General features: G+C 41.4%; 3 protein-coding genes across 4 annotated transcripts; 2 read left to right on the plus strand and 1 right to left on the minus strand.

Moving 5' to 3' along the window:
- Positions 1–4,651: 4,651 nt before the first annotated feature.
- On the plus strand, positions 4,652–8,887 carry rbp7b (retinol binding protein 7b, cellular). Of its 2 annotated transcripts, XM_079684336.1 has the most exons (4): positions 6,881–7,290; positions 7,845–8,023; positions 8,141–8,242; positions 8,724–8,887. In XM_079684336.1, the coding sequence occupies exons 1-4, from the start codon at positions 7,173–7,175 to the stop codon at positions 8,775–8,777; spliced, it is 453 nt and encodes a 150-aa protein (XP_079540462.1). In that variant the 5' UTR covers positions 6,881–7,172; the 3' UTR covers positions 8,778–8,887. The 2 variants fall into 2 exon arrangements, with proteins under 2 accessions (XP_079540461.1, XP_079540462.1); XM_079684335.1 differs by lacking the exons at positions 8,141–8,242; positions 8,724–8,887 and adding an exon at positions 4,652–5,965 and having other exon boundaries at positions 7,173–7,290; positions 7,845–7,985.
- A 149-nt stretch (positions 8,888–9,036) lies between these two features.
- On the plus strand, positions 9,037–14,241 carry cenps (centromere protein S). Its single transcript, XM_079684337.1, has 5 exons — positions 9,037–9,860; positions 10,934–11,057; positions 13,677–13,710; positions 13,824–13,890; positions 14,066–14,241. Exons 1-5 carry the CDS (start codon positions 9,831–9,833, stop codon positions 14,162–14,164), a joined length of 354 nt encoding a protein of 117 aa, XP_079540463.1. The 5' UTR covers positions 9,037–9,830; the 3' UTR covers positions 14,165–14,241.
- Positions 14,242–15,181: 940 nt separating this feature from the next.
- tardbpb (TAR DNA binding protein b) lies at positions 15,182–19,029 on the minus strand. The gene is made up of 5 exons (XM_079684334.1): positions 18,452–19,029; positions 17,444–17,607; positions 17,208–17,348; positions 16,938–17,108; positions 15,182–16,849 (listed from the first exon to the last, which is right to left on the minus strand). Exons 1-5 carry the CDS (start codon positions 18,690–18,692, stop codon positions 16,355–16,357), a joined length of 1,212 nt encoding a protein of 403 aa, XP_079540460.1. The 5' UTR covers positions 18,693–19,029; the 3' UTR covers positions 15,182–16,354.
- Positions 19,030–19,406: the final 377 nt, after the last annotated feature.

Consider the following 19,406-nt stretch of genomic DNA (forward strand, 5'->3'; position numbering starts at 1 on the left):
CGCACTTCGCTCGCTCGATGAGGACAGCTGCAGTGGGGTACAGAGAAGTAGTTGAGAGTCCTGAGATTCTGAGGGAAGAGGAGACCAAGAGCCTGACTCAGGAAGTAAAGGCGGAGACCAGAAATACAACTGCAACAAGGAGAGAAGTTCTCGAGTGGTGGAAGTGGGACAGCATCGGTGCGGCCTGTGAACCCAGGTGTGGTGGGTGTCGCTGCGGGACATGCCAGCCAGGAGGAAAGGAAATGACCCTGGCAGAAGAAAGGGAGCTGGAAGTGATTAAAGAGGGGCTGTCCTACATGGCCAAAGATGAACACTGCCTGACTCCGCACTGGGACGCATCTTACCCATGGACCGAGGACCCAGCCTCACTTCCAAACAACAGAAGAGGAGTGGAGGCCACCTTCCTGAAAACAGAGAAGCAGCTCAGGAAGGAAACTGAGTGGCAGTCCGCCTACAAAGGTCAGATTCACGAGATGGTGGAGAGAGGCGCGGCAGTAAAACTCACCACGGAGATGATAGACGGCTGGAGAGGACCAGTGTGGTACGTGAGCCACATGGTCGCGCCGAACCCCCACTCAGTGACGACACCAGTGAGACTGGTCTGGAACAGCAGTCAACAGTTCAGGAGGGTCAGCATGAACGACCTTCTGCTTAAGGGGCCGGATGTGCTGAACCCCATCAGATCGGTCTTACTCCGATTCAGGGCGGGAGAGCATGCAGTCCTAGGAGACATCCGAAAGATGTACAACTCAGTCTGGCTAAAAGAGCGCGAAGTCCACCTGCACAGGTTCCTCTGGAGAGACACCCCAGAAGAGGACATCGGTGAGTACGCCATCACCAGGGTAAATATTGGCGACCGACCCGCTGGGTGCATCGCACAGTTGGCAATGAGGGAGACTGCTCGGCTGCCCAGGTTCGCGCATATGGTGGAAGAACGCAGGGTCCTGGAGGAGGACAGTTATGTGGACGATATCTTAACATCCCACAATGACCAAAAGAGACTGGAGGAAATCACAGAGGGGGTAGAAGAGATCCTGAGCGCCGGAGGCTTCTCCCTCAAACCATGGGTCAGGTCAGGCCAAAGTGGGAGGCAGAGGACTGCAGAGCAGGTCCAAGCTGGAGCAGTAGCAGAGCCAGGGTTCAAGACACTGGTACTCCCGAACCAGTTAAGCGACGAGTAGGCCTGTCACGATAATTAATTTTGTTGGACGATAAATTTTCCTGGAAATTATTGCGATAAACGATAATATTGTCGACCGTTGTAAGACCATTTTAGACCACTGACATAATGATAATATATAATAATAATTCAAGTACAACCTTTCAAAGAGAACCTTTTATTGAACATTGCAAATTAAATGTGAAATAATATTGAAATATATAAATGATATATAATAAAAACAAATAAATTAAAATAATTAAATAAATCACACACAACCAAAACAATACATTAAATAGACTCAGGCTTGAAAACAGAGCTCTTGTGGCCAAAACAGGCAATTGCATTTTAAAATGCAGTAGTAAAATAAATATGAGCAGACAAGCAAAAAAAACTCCTTAAAACAAAATTCAAGTGTACAGGTCACTGTCCATACAAAGATCCAGATGCCTCAATAGGCCATATCCAAATCTATAAATCAAAGATTCCGAGCAAGGAACACCAACATGTTTACCTTGTGGGGCTTAAGGCAGGATCTCTCTGGGGTAGCAATGTTGCCAGCTGTGCTGAACATTCTCTCTGAGCTAGTGCTTGTTGCACAAATGCACATGTATTTTTTTGCTAACTTGGCCATTAAAGGAAATCTCCTCTGATTATCACGCCACCACATCAAGGGATCGGATGATGCATCAACTGCTTCTTCCTGGAGGAACTTTGTCAGCTCTAAATCAACAAGTACTCTTTTTGGGAGCACAGCCTGGGGCTGACTTGTGGTTAATTGGGCTTTTCTGTTCTGTAGAAGGTCACTCAGCCTCTTCTTCCTGGCAGGTGCTGGTGGAGGTTCATCATTTCCTCCTGCAGCTTTACTGCAGCTCTCTTCGCTGCTGGCACCTTCTCTGCTTCCTTGTTGCTCTTTCATGTCCAGTAGCTCTTGCACAAGCTGTTGCCTGACATCATCCAAGACTTCTGCATCCTCCATGCTACCACGATACCTCGGATCCAAGACGGTGGCCTTGGTCAACAAGAGCTGGATGTTTGGTGGGCTGTATTTCTGTGCCAATACCCTGCACATGTTGCTCTTTATGTTTTCTGTGAGTTCAGTGTCATCGGGGCCTGGTGATAAAAGTTCACCTTTTAGTAGTTCCAACACAGGCTTAACTGAGGACGCTGTGACATGTTTTTCCGCTGATAGCACATCTGTGAAATCAGCCACTGGCTTCATTGCTGCATTTATGGATTCTAACACAGAAACATCCTGCCGGGTTGGGGTCAGGTGGCCATGTTTTCGATCCTCAACGAGGACACGTCTTATGGCTGGGAGTTGCTCCAGCACCCTCTCTATCATCTTTTGCTTTGTTCCCCATCGTGTGGCGACATCCTGTGGGAAAGATAACATGTTATTTTTCATTAGTCTAAATCAACATAATTAAACAAATACTACTTTTCCCATTTCCATTATTTATCGCAAATAATTGTACATGTTATTATAATGTAACCAACGATCTAATACATGCTAATGAAAGAACATTACAGGTCCATATGTAATTCACAAATTAAAAATAAGAACTCTTTATTTAATCTTAAATGAACCTTTAACATATTTTTTGTTAAATATTAACACAACTATCAATGATTTATCCATCACTCACCAGTATTAGACTGTGTTGGGGGAGATTGGCTTCAGTCTGTGCCTTTCTCAGGTCTCTCTTCTTTAGCCAGCTGAGGTTGAAGGTGTTTACAAGATTCCTACACACTCCCATGGCACGTGCTGTGCGATCCTTGTCACTGTCCAAACCATGAGACACAGCCAAATGGAGGTTGTGGCCAAAGCAGTTGAGCCATGGCAATCCGAGTTGGTGTATTGCAGCCACAATGTTAGCACCATTGTCTGTGGTTATACAGGCAAGTTTGCTCTCCTCCAGTGCCCAGTCTGCTAAAGCAAACTGCAGGTTTTCTGCAAGTATGTTAGCAGTGTGGTTGTCCGGTATGTACCTGGTCTCTAAACACTTCGACTGCAGAGTCCAGTCATCTGTAATGTAATGCACGGTTAAGCTCATGTATGGTGTCATATTAGAGCTTGACCACATATCGGTAGTTGCAGAGTAAAAAGAGATGTCTTTTAACTCTTTCAGAACTTTGTCTTTCACCTGGTTGTATAGACTTGGAATGGCAGTTTGGGAGATGAAGGTTTTTTTCGGCAGTTCGTACTGCTTGTCAAAAGTTTGCAACATTTCTTGAAATGCTTTTTTTTCAACTATGTTAAATGGCTGCATCTCTTTGGCTATGAAGCGGCTTACGCTGTCTGTGAGCGTGAGCCATTTTGTGCTATCGCGTTTGTATTTGCCTTGACGGGCAAATGCATCGGTTATTGCAGAATGTCGGGAAGGTGGGGGCTCTCCATCTCCAGCTGCCGTCTTTGCTCCCAGCTGGAAAAACGGAATGGGGTGGTTGTGTTTCAAGTGCAGTTTGAGATTTGTGGTATTGCTAGCTTTTGTTGCTACCTTTTTCAAACAAATGCGACACACCGGCTCATTAATATCCGTAGGTTGGCCTCGTTCATTTGGTTTGAATCCGAAATACTCCCACACCGGAGATGTGGAATTAGGTTTTGTAACCAATTCCATTTCTATTTAAATTCCCCTCGAGTAAGTCACACGTTGTCTCCTGCTTGTCTCGCTATATTATTAATGTGGATGCTAGATCATGCTGCTACACTGCTGCACGTGCACGTGGAGTGTCTGACTCCTGACCTGGCTCTGGAAAGGACGCAGAGGCTGAGGAGTCCCTAGTTAAGGTTGGTGGATCCCCAGAAACCTCCGAAAGGGAAGAAGCTTCAGTCTTGACAGAGAGAAGACCGGAAGGAAAGTTTCGAAGCATTGCTGTTGTGAACCTGGTAAAACCAGAGAGGTTCAGCAGTCTGGCTAGGCTATGTGGAGTGGTCGCATGGGTCCGGCGAGCTGCAGAGAAATGGCTGACTAGAAGAGGCCGAGCGACGGGTCAAGCAAAGTGGGAGGCAAGAGTCCTGGACAAAAGAAAAGGCAAACCTGTGCTGACAGTGGGAGAGTTAAAGACTGCACTCCATGATTTATTCTTGGCAGCCCAGGAAGGTGAGGTCTTCCCTGGGACAACGCTGGACAGGCTTGTGGTCAGTAGGGATGAAGTATCGGGGCTTCTGCTGTGCCGCGGAAGAGTCCAGACCCTGGACGGAAGAGTGTCGGGGGTGGCATTAGTCCCCTACAGAGCGTGGTTAGGGACTCTGCTAGCCCGAGAGGCTCATGAAATAAATCCTGAAGGACTCGCTGGTACTCTTCTGAGGATGAGATCAAAGGCGTGGGTGGTGCAGGGCCGGAGGGTGGCCAAGCGGATTGTCGACGTCTGCATCACTTGTCGCAAGGCGAGGGCGAAGATGTGCCAGCAGGAGATGGCAGACCTCCCCCCCGAGCGAACAGAGCCTGCCGCACCTTTTGAGTACACCACCGTAGACCACACGGTGAGGGACATGGCGAAAAGGAAGACCAAGCTGAAGGTCTGGGGCGTGGTGTTCTGCTGCATGGCATCACGGGCTATGCACGCAGACATCGTGGAGGACCTGTCCACGGAGGGCTTCCTGGGGACTTATCAGCGGTTTACGTCACTGAGAGGTCATCCAAAGAAGGTGTGGTCGGACCGGGGGACAAATTTTGTTGGGGCCAGACACGCCTTAAAGGACCTGCATGACTTATTGAGTCGATTGGACCAGCAGGAAGTCGTGGGGAAGGCTGCAAGGAATGGCACAGAGTGGGCCTGGATTCTCCACCCGGCCGATTCGCCTCATCGGAATGGCGCAGCAGAAGCAGCCGTCCGCATAGTGAAGAAGGCGTTGGGGAACGTCGGGGGAGGCGACTGCCTCACGGGACTGGAATTCCAGACCCTGCTCTACCTGGCGGCTAATCTCGCCAACGAGAGGCCGATCGACGCCAGGGCTCAAGTCCAGGAGGATGTTGTGCAGGTCATCACCCCCAACTCCCTGTTGCTAGGGCGAGCGGGGCCCCGAGGAGACTTGCGAGGGTTTGAGTTTTCAACCTACTCTTACAAGCGGCTGAGGGTCATCCAGGGCGAAGTGGACAAGTTTTGGAGGCAGTGGAGCCAGCTGGCTGGGCCGAACCTGTTTATCCGACCTAAATGGCATCGAAGAGCGCGAAACGTGGCGGTAGGAGACCTGGTTTGGTTGGCCGATCAGAACGCCCTGAGAGGTCAGTTCAGGTTAGGTCGGATTGAGGGCGTGACCCCCGACAAGAAAGGAGTAGTCCGAGATGTTACTGTGAGGACATGCCCTAGCTGTCCCGCTTTCCTTGGAGGAACAGGAGGATCCCGAAGACCCGGTAGGAAGGGTATAGACCGGATACCCACCACCGTGCTTCACAGGGACGTGAGGAGGTTGGTTGTTCTCCTGCCTGTGGAGGAGCAAGGAGATCAGGAGAGAGCGAGTCGACCTCGTAACGCTGGCTGTGCCTCTGCGGGGGGACCTGGCTTCGGGGTCGTGGAAGATTCCGAAGTAGAGAACTAAGGAGAAGAACCTCCTCAGACACCACCACCAGAGCAAGGTTATTTAGGTTGGTGGCCTCCTTGGGTCATCCGACCAGGGTGCCAAGTGGGAGGTGTGCTGTAAACTCGTGTTTGTGCTGGGTGTATGAGGGTTCAATTAATGGGGTTCAGTTTATGTGTGTGATACTGTAAATCTGGGTGGAGCTTCACAGGGTTTATTGATGTGTAGAGGGGATACATAAATGAACGTCATTGAGATTGAGGAATCAGGAGAGGCCACTAGTAAGTGTGATTATTATATTGAATTTGATTTAAGTTGTATGGGATATGTGTGATCCTAATTGTTGTATTGTTGTTGTCCTTTTTTCTTCTAAGCTTAACAACCTATTTGGATTTGATTAAATTATCAAACCTAGGAGTTGTTTCCGTCCATCTTGATTCCACCCATACTGTCGGGAGATAGACAGTACAGTAAGGTTGTTGTTTTTAAGGTCAAAGCATGCTTTAAAGCAGGGGTTCCCAAACTTTGCCATGCCAAGGACCCCTATATAGCATGACCCCCCCTGTTGCAATTTTCTTTTTTAAATGATGAGTACATTATGATGGAGAATATGACAAATTAATCATACAGCTTAATACATTTTCTTAATATATTTTTATTAATAATTAATAATCAGTTATTCTTCTAAACATTTTTTTTATTTATATTTTGTTTGTCATTCATTACATGTAATGTCATTACATTCATTACATGTCTTCTGTTATAAACATTCTTAACACAACATTAAACAGTACAACAGTGAACATATTTTTAAAGCATTTTTAAAGTGATTTCTGTCTTTATAATATTATATAATTTTGAACAGTATTATGAACAATTAACATATTTATATTCAAATATATAAACAACAATATTTGCTACATCCGTGCACTCATCCAGCTGCAGAGCGAAATATTCACTAGCTCTCACTTGCTCCAAAAGCTGAGCAGATACTCAGTTTCACTCTCAGTGGCGGCAGCTCGATTCTGATTGGCTTAAGGGGCGGTCGTGTGATTTAAAAACTAAAAACTATTAAAAGATTGGCATCAAAGAACACATAGATTGATAGATATGCAGTTATTAATAACATCTAAAAAAAAAGAAAAAACGAAACTTTAAAAAAAGAAAAAGATTCCCCTTTCCCTCAAACGTTGTGTGACCCCCCGGGGGGTCGGGGCCCCCACTTTGAAAAACAATGCTTTAAAGGACCATCTGGAATATTAAAGATGCACTATAATAAGACGTAAGAATGACGTCCAGCTGTGAGGCTTTTGTACTAACAGGAACAGGATAGTTTCCTCACATTATGGGTAAAAGGTCCTGCTCCAGCCTTCAGTGTTCCTCCTTTGTATTTGTCCAAAATAGCTGCAGTTTACAACATATCACCCCTGCCCCATATTGACACACAATGAATAATCAACCCTTACACTATAAAGCTGTTTACTTCAGATGCTTGGGCAGATGAGTCTCCCAGAGTCCAACAAACCTCCAAAGATGCCTGTCGACTACAGCGGGACGTGGGACGTTGTCAGCAACATCAACTCTGAAGCATACATGGTCGCACTTGGTAAGTGAATACCAAAAGAAACAAACTCTGCATTTCATTAATATTTTATTGTGATATGAGAGAACCCTCATGTATAATTGACTGTGTAGTTTATCTCTTGTCATTGAAACTTGTTCTCAATTAGATGAAAAACACATCCTCGGTTTGCATTCCTTTTTGTCAATGACCAGGAGAGTGCTATGTGGACATTTAATCATATTTACATTTGATTATACACAGCTAATCTGTCAGGGGGAAAAAAAGGAAGAACTTTAATTTGCTATTCCGCAAAATTAAAAATAAATAAATGATGACACCATGTGCATCCACATATAGAGGGGACTTTCAAAAAATGTTGGCAAATTCAAAATTACATCAGTACTTTTACATGGCATTTTGCAGTTATATTTTCCATTGAGTATTTTCACAATCCTGTCTCTCCATGGATTGTTTTGTGGCACTGGTTTGATCCAAGATAAAATCCTGTTTGCGACATGTAAAAACTAAATCTGATAAGAGCATGGGGCACGTGGTAGCAGGGTGTATTTCAACAAGCTCCTCTCATTTTGACACAGGCATTGATTTTGCAACACGCAAGATTGCCTCGATGTTGAAGCCCCAGAAAGTGATTAAGCAAGACGGAGATTGCTTCATAATCCGGACATTCACCACTTTCAGAAATTATGAGAATTCATTCAAAATTGGTGAAGAGGTCAAAGAGGTGACAAAAGGGTTGGACAACAGGACAGTTCAGGTAAAAACGTTGAACACATTGAGACGATTATGTGCATGCATTATATACATGTATTAAAGCAACACCGCCCTAATGTATTTTGCTGTGCTTGTATATCTTTTTTGTTTTCTCTATCAGTCGCTGGTGAACTGGAAGAATGATAAGCTGGTGTGTGTGCAGAAAGGAGAAAAGAAGAACCGGGGGTGGACTCACTGGATGCAGGGGGACGAGCTACACCTGGTATGACCATTTTATTCGGGTGGCCCCTTACTGCCAGTTACTGTCTTTTATCAAAATGTTCTCGCATGAAATGTTTATATTTATATTAATTGGTGGACTCCCTTTTTACCTTTAACACCTCTGAACACTGCTATGCAGCTTAGCAAAGTTAACATATTCCAAAAAGGGTTTTGAGCTTCTTATTTCAAATCATAAACATTATTCTTTACTCAAAATATAATAATGAAAGGTAGAGCAAAAAGCTAAAGTATAACAAATGGAATATACTGACAATACTAAAAACTTGGCCTGAATTATAGTTATTCTATATCTGTCTTTTATTTGCTGCTATCATGTGAAGTATTTCAATAGAACTGATGAGGAAGTGATCTATTTTTGTGTTACAAATCACTATAGCACAGTACTTGACATGTATGAATGGTAATTATGCTCAATTTACAAATGATGGAAATGTTAACAGCTTCATGTTTTCTCTTCCTAGGAACTTACTTGTGAGGATCAAGTCTGCAAGCAAATCTATAAAAGGACTCTGTGAATGTGTCTTCAAAAGAATCAGACTTCCTAGAACTCCATTTGTGTTTCCAGGAAATGAAAAAGCAGCCTTTTCTACACACCTTTCAATAAAGAGCATGGCATTTGAAAATAGTGTGTGTCAGTGTGTGATACATTTATGCCCACAGAAGTACGATGAGGAAATAATTGGTTCTTACTTGTTTAAAGTCTTGAAAATGATCAGGGACATACTTTGGGCAATAATCTAACAGTACAACGTTGTCATTTTAGGTTCAAACTTGTATCAATAGTCATCAGGACTTTAAGAAAAAAGAGGATAAATGGCTTCCATACAAACTATTTGTGTACACTGCAAATGTGTGTGTTTGATATTGACCTGACCTTGATTAGGTACATCTGTACAATTATAATACAGTCTGATAAAACTGTTCTGATATAAAGTTCAATTTGTTATGATGGTGTTTCTAACATTCTGCCTTATTCAAATTGTAAATAGTTTGTAAGTAGGCAGGTCACAAAATAAGGAACACTTCTCTATGCAATAGTCAAGAACACCCTGCAAAATACCTCTGTGTGTAGTATATAATTAAATTGAAGTATTCCTAACATTGTCCACAAAAAATTAACATTTGTCAAGGTAGAATTTATGACAGAGCTGCTGCACCATAAGAGTGTTTTCCACTGGGGAAATGGGATTACTATTATTTTATAATTAAGTATATAGAAATACAGCATGTGCCCGAAGGCTAAATATAGTATGAGGCTTCTTTAATTTCATGAAGGGAAAGTTGTGGGTACAAATCACGGAAGCATTATATTATATATTATACAAATGCCTCGCCGTTGCAGTTCCTCCTCCGGGCCACACGGGGTGGTGTACATTAAGCATCGAGTTAAACTCGGGAGTTGTTGGTTTGCTGTTGAATTTGTACCGCGAGTTTTTGTTTATTTCAGCTCATATGCCAAACAACACTGTTTAAGTCGTGTTTCTGTCTGACAGACCTTAGTTTTGTAGGATTTTCTTACTCGGTCACTCAGTTGAAACAGCTGTGGTCGAAAGTTTCTCCGGAAGAAAATGTCTGATGATAAAGATGAGACTCAGCAGGTGAGAAAGTGATTTTGATGTGTCTGTGTTTGGCTAATATTAACGTTAGTGTGTGTATTTCACATAGTCCTATGTTGCACAGTTTATCCTCTATGACAAATCTACGAGAGTTTCAATGTGTGGTACTCTAGGTCTAATACATAAATCACATTATACCTACTACCGCGGTGATGTTAGTATTCTAGGGTGAATTTTTCACAAAAAATAAATACGGTTTTCATCCTGAGTTTCTCAGACTGTCTGCTGTCAGAAGACTGTTAGCCCACATCCGAGCCCTCGCTATTAATAACAGGATTACATTTAGGGACCGTCAATACAATTCTGCCTTGATTTGGAGTCATAACGTCAAAAGTCATGGACCCTAAAAAAAAATCCAAGAAACTTCAATAACATTTTTTTTCTTCCAATAATTATTCACATAAGGTAGAAGCTGCACTAGAATCGAATTAAAAATGTTCTAGTAGATAAAGCTGGAGTCACTGGGTCATGATAAATAGAACCAATTATTCTGAGTGATACTTTTTAGTAAAAAAAAAATATTAGATTATCATTACAATGTTCTTGTAAAATATAATAAATTGCACTAACATCCAATAAAAAGAGGTGTGTCCTAATGCTGCGTAGATTGTATTGGTTCTTAATACATGGAAGCTGTTGAAAAATATCCAAAAGACAGAGTATTGAATACTGATGTGATCATTTCAGTTTTTCGCATTAGATTGCATATCATGTCATTTGGTGACTCAAACTTAATGCCATTTTAATGCAGATTTAATTACTATACTGGGCGAATAAAACATTTTAATTGGATTTTGTTTTTTGAATTTGGCAGAGAACGTTTTTACTATTTAAACTGCATTTGAAACATCCAACTGTCTTTTGTTTGTTTGTAAAAGGAACTATGAAGGCAATCTCTCATAGTGTTATGACACGTTTGTATTTTATATAATACGAAGAATACAGGGAGGACCCTTCCGGCAACCATTGTACTATGGTTTAACCTGAGGCACAGCGCCACACATAAAACATACTTTAGATTTTTTTGTGATCCGAGTTGGTATTTTGAATTTCAGAGGTTAAAGGCAGCAATCCATTTCACCGTTGGTCGCCTGTGCCAGATGACGGGAAAGGACAACCGGAGAGGGTTCAGCCGACAAGCTGTAGCAGCGATAGCCGAGACAGCGTTCAGACAATGCGGTGGGTGTCATAAAGCTGGCGTTAACCAAGTTTAAACTTTTTGCATCCTTTTTTTTTTTACGACATACTATACTTTGACATATCTTTTTTTAATGATATACTATACTAAGACATGCATTGGATTGTTATAACAATTTAATTACTATTTTACTGTGTGTTATGACATACACTCAGAATCATAAACTATGATTTTCTTTTATTAAATATGTTTTATTAAAAAGTATTAACTATGGCATTTGTATTGCATCTTTAAATAGGCAGGGTTAATGTTCTACAAAAAAAAAATCAAGGTTTGTACAGTTCACCAATTGTGTTTGTTGTCTTTCCATCAACTTATCACACCATTACTGACATACAGGACTGTCTCAGAAAATTAGAATATTGTGATAAAGTTCTTTATTTTCTGTAATGCAATTAAAAAAACAAAAATGTCATACATTCTGGATTCATTACAAATCAACTGAAATATTGCAAGCCTTTTATTATTTTAATATTGCTGATTATGGCATACAGCTTAAGAAAACTCAAATATCCTATCTCTAAATATTAGAATATCATGAAAAAGTATACTAGTAGGGTGTTCAACGAATCACTTGAATCGTCTAATTAACTCGAAACACCTGCAAGGGTTTCCTGAGCCTTGAAAAACACTCAGCTTGGTTCAGTAAACTAAATCACAAGTATGGGGAAGACTGCTGATCTGACTGCTGTCCAGAGGACCGTCATTGACACCCTCCATCAGGAGGGTAAGACACAAAAAGAAATTTCTCAAAGAGCAAGCTGTTCACAGAGTGCAGTTTCAAAGCACATCCACAAAAAGTCTGTTGGAAGGGGGAAATGTGGCAGGAAACGCTGCACAACCAAGAGAGATGACCGCAGCCTTAACAGCATTGTGAAGAAGAGTCGCTTCCAGAATTTGGGGGAGCTTCAAAGACAGTGGACTGAAGCTGGAGTCCAGGTATCAAAAGTCACTGTTCACAGACGTGTCCGGGAAATGGGCTACAATAGCCGTATTCCCATGGTCAAGCCACTTCTGAACTCAAGACAACGGAAGAGGCGTCTGACTTGGGCTAAGGAAAAGAAGCACTGGACAGTTGCACAGTGGTCCAAAGTCCTCTTTTCAGACGAAAGCAAGTTTTGTATTTCATTTGGAAGTCAAGGCGCCAGAGTCTGGAGAAAGGCTGGAGAGGAGCAAAATCCAAGTTGCTTGAAATCCAGTGTGAAGTTCCCACAGTCAGCGATGGTTTGGGGAGCCATGTCAGCTGCTGGTGTTGGTCCACTGTGTTTCATCAAGCCCAGAGTAAATGCAGCTGTGTACCAAGAGATTTTAGAGCACTACATGCTTCCGTCTGCTGAAAAGCTCTATGGAGATGAGGAATTCGTTTTCCAGCATGATCTGGCACCTGCCCACAGTGCCAAAACCACCAGTAACTGGTGTACTGACCATGGCATTACTGTCCTCGATTGGCCTGCAAATTCCCCTGACCTGAACCCCATAGAGAATATGTGGGGTATTGTGAAGAAGAAGCTGAAAGACACCAGACCCAACAATGCTAATGAGCTAAAGGCCGCTATTGAAGCATCCTGGGCATCCATAACACCTCAGCAATGCCAATGCCAATGCTGATTGCCTCCATGCCACGCCGCATTGATGCAGTAATCCGTGCAAAAGGATTCCCAACCAAGTACTGAGTGCATTAATGGACATTTTCAAATGTTTGATTGTGTTTTGCTGTTATAAATCTTTTTTTTTTACTTGGTCTGAGGAACTATTCTAATTTTTTGAGATAGGATTTTTGAGTTTTCTTAAGCTGTATGCCATAATCAGCAATATTAAAATAATAAAAGGCTTGCAATATTTCAGTTGATTTGTAATGAATCCAGAATGTATGACATTTTTGTTTTTTTAAATTGCATTACAGAAAATAAAGAACTTTATCACAATATTCTAATTTTCTGAGACAGTCCTGTATGTGTCCACCAGAGGTACAACTGAGGAGTTTGGTACAGTAGTTTTATTTTGTTTACTTTTTTAGTAATTCCTAAATGCACACAAATATAAATTAAAGTCCAGTGATGTAGAACACAAAGCCTGTTTATGCACATTGGAAAGCTGCCATTCTTATTGTAGATATACAGTAGAGATGGATTAGTGCCACACAACCCTGTCATCCACATTTAGCCAGTTTACTGTCCACTTCACACTTTGTTAGCTCCAATAAAGGAAGGTCTTTGCGTGGCTGCCACACACTTGTTTTTGTAAGGTGTTCAGAATATTGTCATAAAACATTCCACTTGTTCCAAAGGTTTTCATTTTCTACAGACACAGTATATAAATGTTAAATTGAAAAGCATAACCTCCTTTATAGGTTTTAGGCCAAATTCCAGAATTGGCTGTTTTGCTAGTAATTGAGTTTGACTAAAAATAATTTAGATACATTTTTCTCATAAAAAAAAAACCATATTCAGATTAGGAGACTGCTGTTGTTTACGAGTACTGATTCGTTTCAACAATAGACACGTGTATGTGAAAGAGGTTAACAAACCATTAATACAAGTTTGAACCATAACTGTTTTCAATAAGTCAGTCTAAACTTTACATCCGCTCACTTTTTACAGATGTATTTGCTAAAGACTTGGAGGCCTTTGCAAGGTGAGAAATATTTTTTTTCTTACCACAAATCAATGGGTTATCTGCCTACTGAACTTTGATTTATAAACAAAAAGCTTTTACATAAAACCTCCAATCTACATCATTACTTTCAGACATGCTAAAAGAAGCACAGTGAATTCAGAAGATGTGAAGCTCATAGCCCGTCGCAGTACAGCATTGGTGAGTTATTTCCACTGGGGAATCCTACAGAACCTGGTCATGTATTGTTATGTCTAGTTACCTTAAAGCAAGCACATACAAACATAATGCATTATACTCGACCTATGTAGGGGGTATGTATATATTTTACAGCACACAGCAAACATTGTTTTAAATTTGCTTTTATTTATTTCAGTCCATCCACATACAAAAGAAAACTGAAGAACTGAACCAGGGAAAGAAGAGTACTGGGAAGAGGAAAAGCAGAGACACTGAGGAGGAGAGCAAAGAATAAGGAAAGGACACAGGCAGCCCTGCAGTGTCTCACTTCTGCCCAACATTCAAAATAAACTTGAAGACTATTAGCAATCATTTAAGTGTCAAGGCTGTCATTTAATGTTATGGGGACTCTACACTTAAGGCATTTTATAAATAACTTATCTGTCTTGTGACCTGCTGATGCAAAATTAAATGTGTGCATTTGGCAGAACTCTGCTTAACGATGTACCTGCCTTGTTTCTTTAAACTAAAATATGTAATAGTACAGTTGATTATTTTGAACGTGCACACTGATCACTTAATAGGTATGCCTGTATTATCTAAAGCAATCTACATCTGTCATAGAATCTACAAAATGTCTCGTTGACTCTTTAACTATAACCTTTATATTTTACTGTTCTGTAGTACATTCTTATTTTTCTTATGCAAATGGTGAGGATAAAACCTAAAAGAGGTCACAATATTATGGACTACATTACGGTGTTAAACTTGAGTCAACACATCTGTCAATGTAAAATAAATGTTTGAAACTATCGAAGAGTATAATTTATAGCTGAGGCTAACTTATTTCTGACCAGAGCTACAGGTGTACTGTATACAGTTGTTGCTAGGTTTATAAGGCCATCTAAAAGTCCCTTATTTTCAGAAACATGTCAATAACTGAATTACTGAAAATAGAGTTTGGAAGGATGATGCCAGATTGCTGAGCTCACCCTGTTGGGTTTAAAATGAAGACAATGACACACTACCCATCTTAAAATATCCCTCTAACCTGGAAAGTTGCTGTGGATAATCAAAGGGGATCATTCACTCCGACAAGCCAGCAAAAGCAGCAAAAAGACTGGTACTACCCCGTGTCTGAGAAGGCCACACACTGAAAGTATTGGTACTTCCATCTTCGTCCTTCAGAACAGACTTCAGTCAGGGTTCAAACGGAGACCTCGACCAGCGGAGCCCAAGGTCCCTAGATATGTGAATCGAATTAGATGTTTTTTTATTTGACAAACCGACCCAATTATTTTACAACTAAGCATCTATTCAAATGAACTTTATTAGAGAACTTGCTCCATTTGACATTTTTTTTTTTTTTTTTCAAACACCTCACAAACAACACAAGAGCTGCTGGGAACTATTGGACACACCACTCCACGCTCACACTATCACTCGCGTCCCCCAGAGTCTTCAGCAGATGTCATCCACATCAAGAACTCACTTACAGATCAGTTCAAGAACAGGAAATCACACACCATACATCATTCAAATCAGATAATATAAGCAATACAAATATCCATCACAACATTCCACTACATTTTGATATTTCTGCACTTGATCAACATACTTAAGAGTAAGGAAAACTTGCAAAGATAGAGAAAAAAAATCTTGAAGTACTACTTAAAGAATGTCCATGTTAGGGGAGATGCTCGTAGCATCCGCAGCTTCCACTCACACATTCAAAAAGCAATCAAATTGGGCTCTTTCACTGCACAACCAGTCCGTTTCACGCGTCTCTCCGTTCGCTCACTCATCGCTTCACTCTTCGTCACAAGCCATCCTCAATCGCACTCATCAGTTCTTAAAATGTCAGTTGCGCAGTTCTCTCCATTTAAAAGTGGATAAAAGTGAAAACACCCACCGTCTCTTAGAACATGCGGAGTGAAGCCGTTCTTTGATGGCATAGCATTTACAGGTGGGAAGAGGGAGAATGATACCGATATCACCCCAAGAATGCTGCCATAGAGGAGCTTCCTCACAGGAAAATGGAAGAGAGGTGAACTGCAGAAGAGATTTCAATGAAGGCTTTTCCACAGAACTTGACTGCAAATAAAGTTGCATTTAAAACATTTAGGTTTCAACCAGATTCTTCCCAATGCAAGATTGCCTTTTAGGTTGGTGACAAAGCCGCATGATGGTGAACCATAAACATTCATGCTTTTTTCAAAATGGCTATCACATTTCACAATACATGCATTAGAGAATCCAGTTGAAATGGATACAAACAAATGAGACGTCAAAAATAGCACTTTAGTCAGACATCCTGCTAAACAACTCACTGCAAAACTTTCTAAATTAAATCTTTAGCTTTTTTTCAAAATGTACAAAACATCTTCCACTAAAGTGTTACGTTTGTCAGATACGCAATAAAACCAGAAATAAAAATGTGAAAAGACTCATCTATGTCACAATACTTACCATACAAACATTTCGTTTACATACCCCACCCAGATGACTTTGACTCCATACTGGACCCAAACCCTGAGCTAAACCCACTACCGCTGGTTGTAGAGTTTGACCCTGTTCCCCAGCCGAGACTGGCCGAGCTGGCGCCGTAGTTGCTGTTGGCCGCACTGAAGGACTGACTCTGGTCCCTGCTGGAGCTAGTTCCACTAGAGGTGCTGCCTGGGGTGGCTGTCTGTTGTTGGCTAGCTAGCATTCCCATCATCCCCCAACTACTCTGAAGAGCTGCCTGGGCCGCAGCCATCATAGCCGGATTCAGACTGAAGGAACCAAAATTAGACAGACTACTGTTAGCGCTGCCCCCACTAACCCCGCTACGGCTGCTACCAAAAGCCTGAGCTCCGAAACCATTTCCAAACCGCGTTGTGCGATCAAACTGCCTATTGCCGTGTTTGGGCTCAGCATTTGAGATGTGAACACTGACACCTTTAATTATTAGGTCCTCTCCACAGAGAGCCTGGGCAACCTGTGAGGGGAAATGAAGACATGAATCAGGTCATCGGGGCAGTGGTACCACTACAACAATGAGTTCTTCTAAAAATGTAACATTGTACCTGATCATCTGAAAATGTGACGAAGGAAAAAGCACGGAATGGCTTTGGGATGAAGACATCTGTGACTTCGCCATACTGTATAAAGAACTGCCTCAGGTCGTCAGTGGTCATGTCTTCTGTGCAACGGCCTACAAACACCTTCCGGCTCCTCAATGGCTCATCGGGCCCTTGCTGTAAACAAAGGGGTTAAGGTTAGAGTTGTGTCAACATTAACACCATTTTTATTTACATAATATATGCTGGTTGATACATGGCTATTACAAGATTCACCTTTGAGTTAGGGAGCTTGCAGTCACACCATCTTCCGTCAATCATATGGCGCTGGGACACAACCTTTTCTTGAACCTCATATTCTGTGAACCTCACAAAGCCAAAACCTTTAGAGTTTCCAGTCTTGGCATCTCGTTTGACCTGTAAGTTAAAAACAAGCATTGAGGAATAAAAAACTGTTGTCAATCATACAACCCAGGGCAATGTGTATTTCACTATTGTTACTAATGTTATACCTGAACCATGATGACCTCTCCAAATGTTCCAAAGTAGTCTTTCAGGTCCTGCTCAGATGTTTTCCAAGGAAGCCCCAGTACAATCAGATCCGATGTTTTCATATCCCCTCTCTTCATTTTCACTGCAGATGAAGCGTCAATTTCCTCCATTTTCCTTTTGTTGTCTGAAGTGTGACCAACACACAGAGAAATTGAATGTAATTTAACCAGACAGCGAGTGGGTGAATCTTTCCCTGCCATCACTGGTTTGAAAATATTTGTTGACTATCCTGCTAATATTTAATAAAAAAATTCCAGGGTGAGTAATGTATGACATATATAAAAACAATCGTATGTTATGATTGTGTAAATAATAATAATAATAAAGATTGAAAAATACTTTATTTATCCCCTAGGGTAAATTTAGTTTTCATTCTGTGTTAATCCACTAACAGTTGAAATAGACAGATATAATGATCACCCGGACAGTGAACAATAAATTAAATTAGGCTTCAAATGCTGCTGGCTTGAACCCCATTAGTACTAACAAATGCCATGTTCTTAGTTTGCATTATTAGATTGTTTTGTGTTAATAAGGACGGTTTTTCCTAAGAGGGGGTGAATTTTTCAGGTTTACATTTATCAAATTAATCTCCCTAAATCCATATTTGTATCTGTCGTTCAGATCATTTACTTTTAAACGACTAAGCAGTTCTTAGAGTAGAGTAACGCATTAGCTAAAGATACTACAACGCTTGATTAAATGTATTCCAATACGTTTAAATAAAATACTAATTGCACATTAGAGGCTGTTGATTTGTGATCTAGGTTTTCCACTTGTATATTAGTTAAATCATTTAGTGTCATTAGAGCGCACTTCGTGGGCGTGGACGAACAAACTACGGGTCACGTCATTGTCATCTATTTTCAGTGTTCTCAAGCTACATCATGAATTATAAATACCGTTAACAACACCTGTTAGAATTAAGTGTTATGTAAGATAATTAAATATTAGGTGCCCATATCTACCTTTCGGATAGTTCACCACAAACACGACATTCCCCCATCCGTTTTCTGGTGCGTGTAGGATCCCTTCCACCAGACGCACTCCCCGCATGCACTGAGACACGGGGCTCCTGAAGCGTAGGCCGCAAGCCCCTGGAAACTGAGCCGCCACTGTTGAAAGCAGAACAGTACCGTCGTCCTCGGACGGAATCTCCATTGGCTCCTCATTTTCCTCCTCAGCCACTCGAATATATACTTCAGCCATTGTGCCAAAAACTAAAAAGTACCGGCTAGAATGAAAATAAGGCTAAAGTTAGCAGTTAGCTTACCAGTTGTCCACAATCAAAGCTAACGTTAGCCGATGCTGCTAACAAGACTGAATGGTCAAGCCAATTGTTTTGTTATTCCGATAAAAAAATATATAAAGTTAAAATCCCATAACAAAAAGGTCGTTATGGTGAGTTTTAGCTGAATTGTTGTATAATATCACTCTCCAAATGTACTAACAAGCGTGCACCAGCCTTTTCCTTTGTTCGTCGCAGGTTTGTGTGTCGTCAACACCGAACGAGCGCTCAACTGTGCCTTGTAATGAAAACTGCGTAGGGTCCGTCGTTAACAAACCTAACAACGCGATATCGTCAAAAATAACGTGGGCGGGTCATCCAACGTAAGCACGAAGCTCTTCTTGTCTGAAGTAAGAATAACAGAAGGAAATGTATTTATTTTTCCACGATGCGAAATATTTTAAACCACCATGTACGGCCTACAAAAATGGTTTTATTTCAGCGAAAAGGGAACTAAGTCATTAGAATGGGCTATTTCACTTCATGGGGGGTTTTGTTTATGCAGTTTCTTTAATATAATAAGTAATTAACTCAATGGTCCTTATAAATCAAACCAACATTACTATTACCGTAAAAACAATAGTTATTTCAATAAAATCTAATACAACTCAATAAATTGTATCGTACACATACAT

Source organism: Notothenia rossii (genome assembly GCF_949606895.1).
Source record: "Notothenia rossii genome assembly, chromosome: 5".
NCBI lineage: Eukaryota > Metazoa > Chordata > Actinopteri > Perciformes > Nototheniidae > Notothenia > Notothenia rossii.

Bases quoted from the DNA above. Each gene is read 5' to 3' on its own strand.
- rbp7b (XM_079684335.1), top strand. From the start codon at position 4,659: ATGGCGAAAAGGAAGACCAAGCTGAAGGTCTGGGGCGTGGTGTTCTGC.
- cenps (XM_079684337.1), top strand. From the start codon at position 9,831: ATGTCTGATGATAAAGATGAGACTCAGCAG. The intron at 9,861-10,933 runs GTGAGAAAGTGA...TTTGAATTTCAG, and splicing joins ATAAAGATGAGACTCAGCAG to AGGTTAAAGGCAGCAATCCA. The intron at 13,711-13,823 runs GTGAGAAATATT...CATTACTTTCAG, and splicing joins GACTTGGAGGCCTTTGCAAG to ACATGCTAAAAGAAGCACAG.
- tardbpb (XM_079684334.1), bottom strand. From the start codon at position 18,692: ATGGCTGAAGTATATATTCGAGTGGCTGAGGAGGAAAATGAGGAGCCA. The intron at 17,349-17,443 runs GTATAACATTAG...TTTAACTTACAG, and splicing joins GAGAGGTCATCATGGTTCAG to GTCAAACGAGATGCCAAGAC. The intron at 17,109-17,207 runs GTGAATCTTGTA...CTTTGTTTACAG, and splicing joins GCAAGCTCCCTAACTCAAAG to CAAGGGCCCGATGAGCCATT.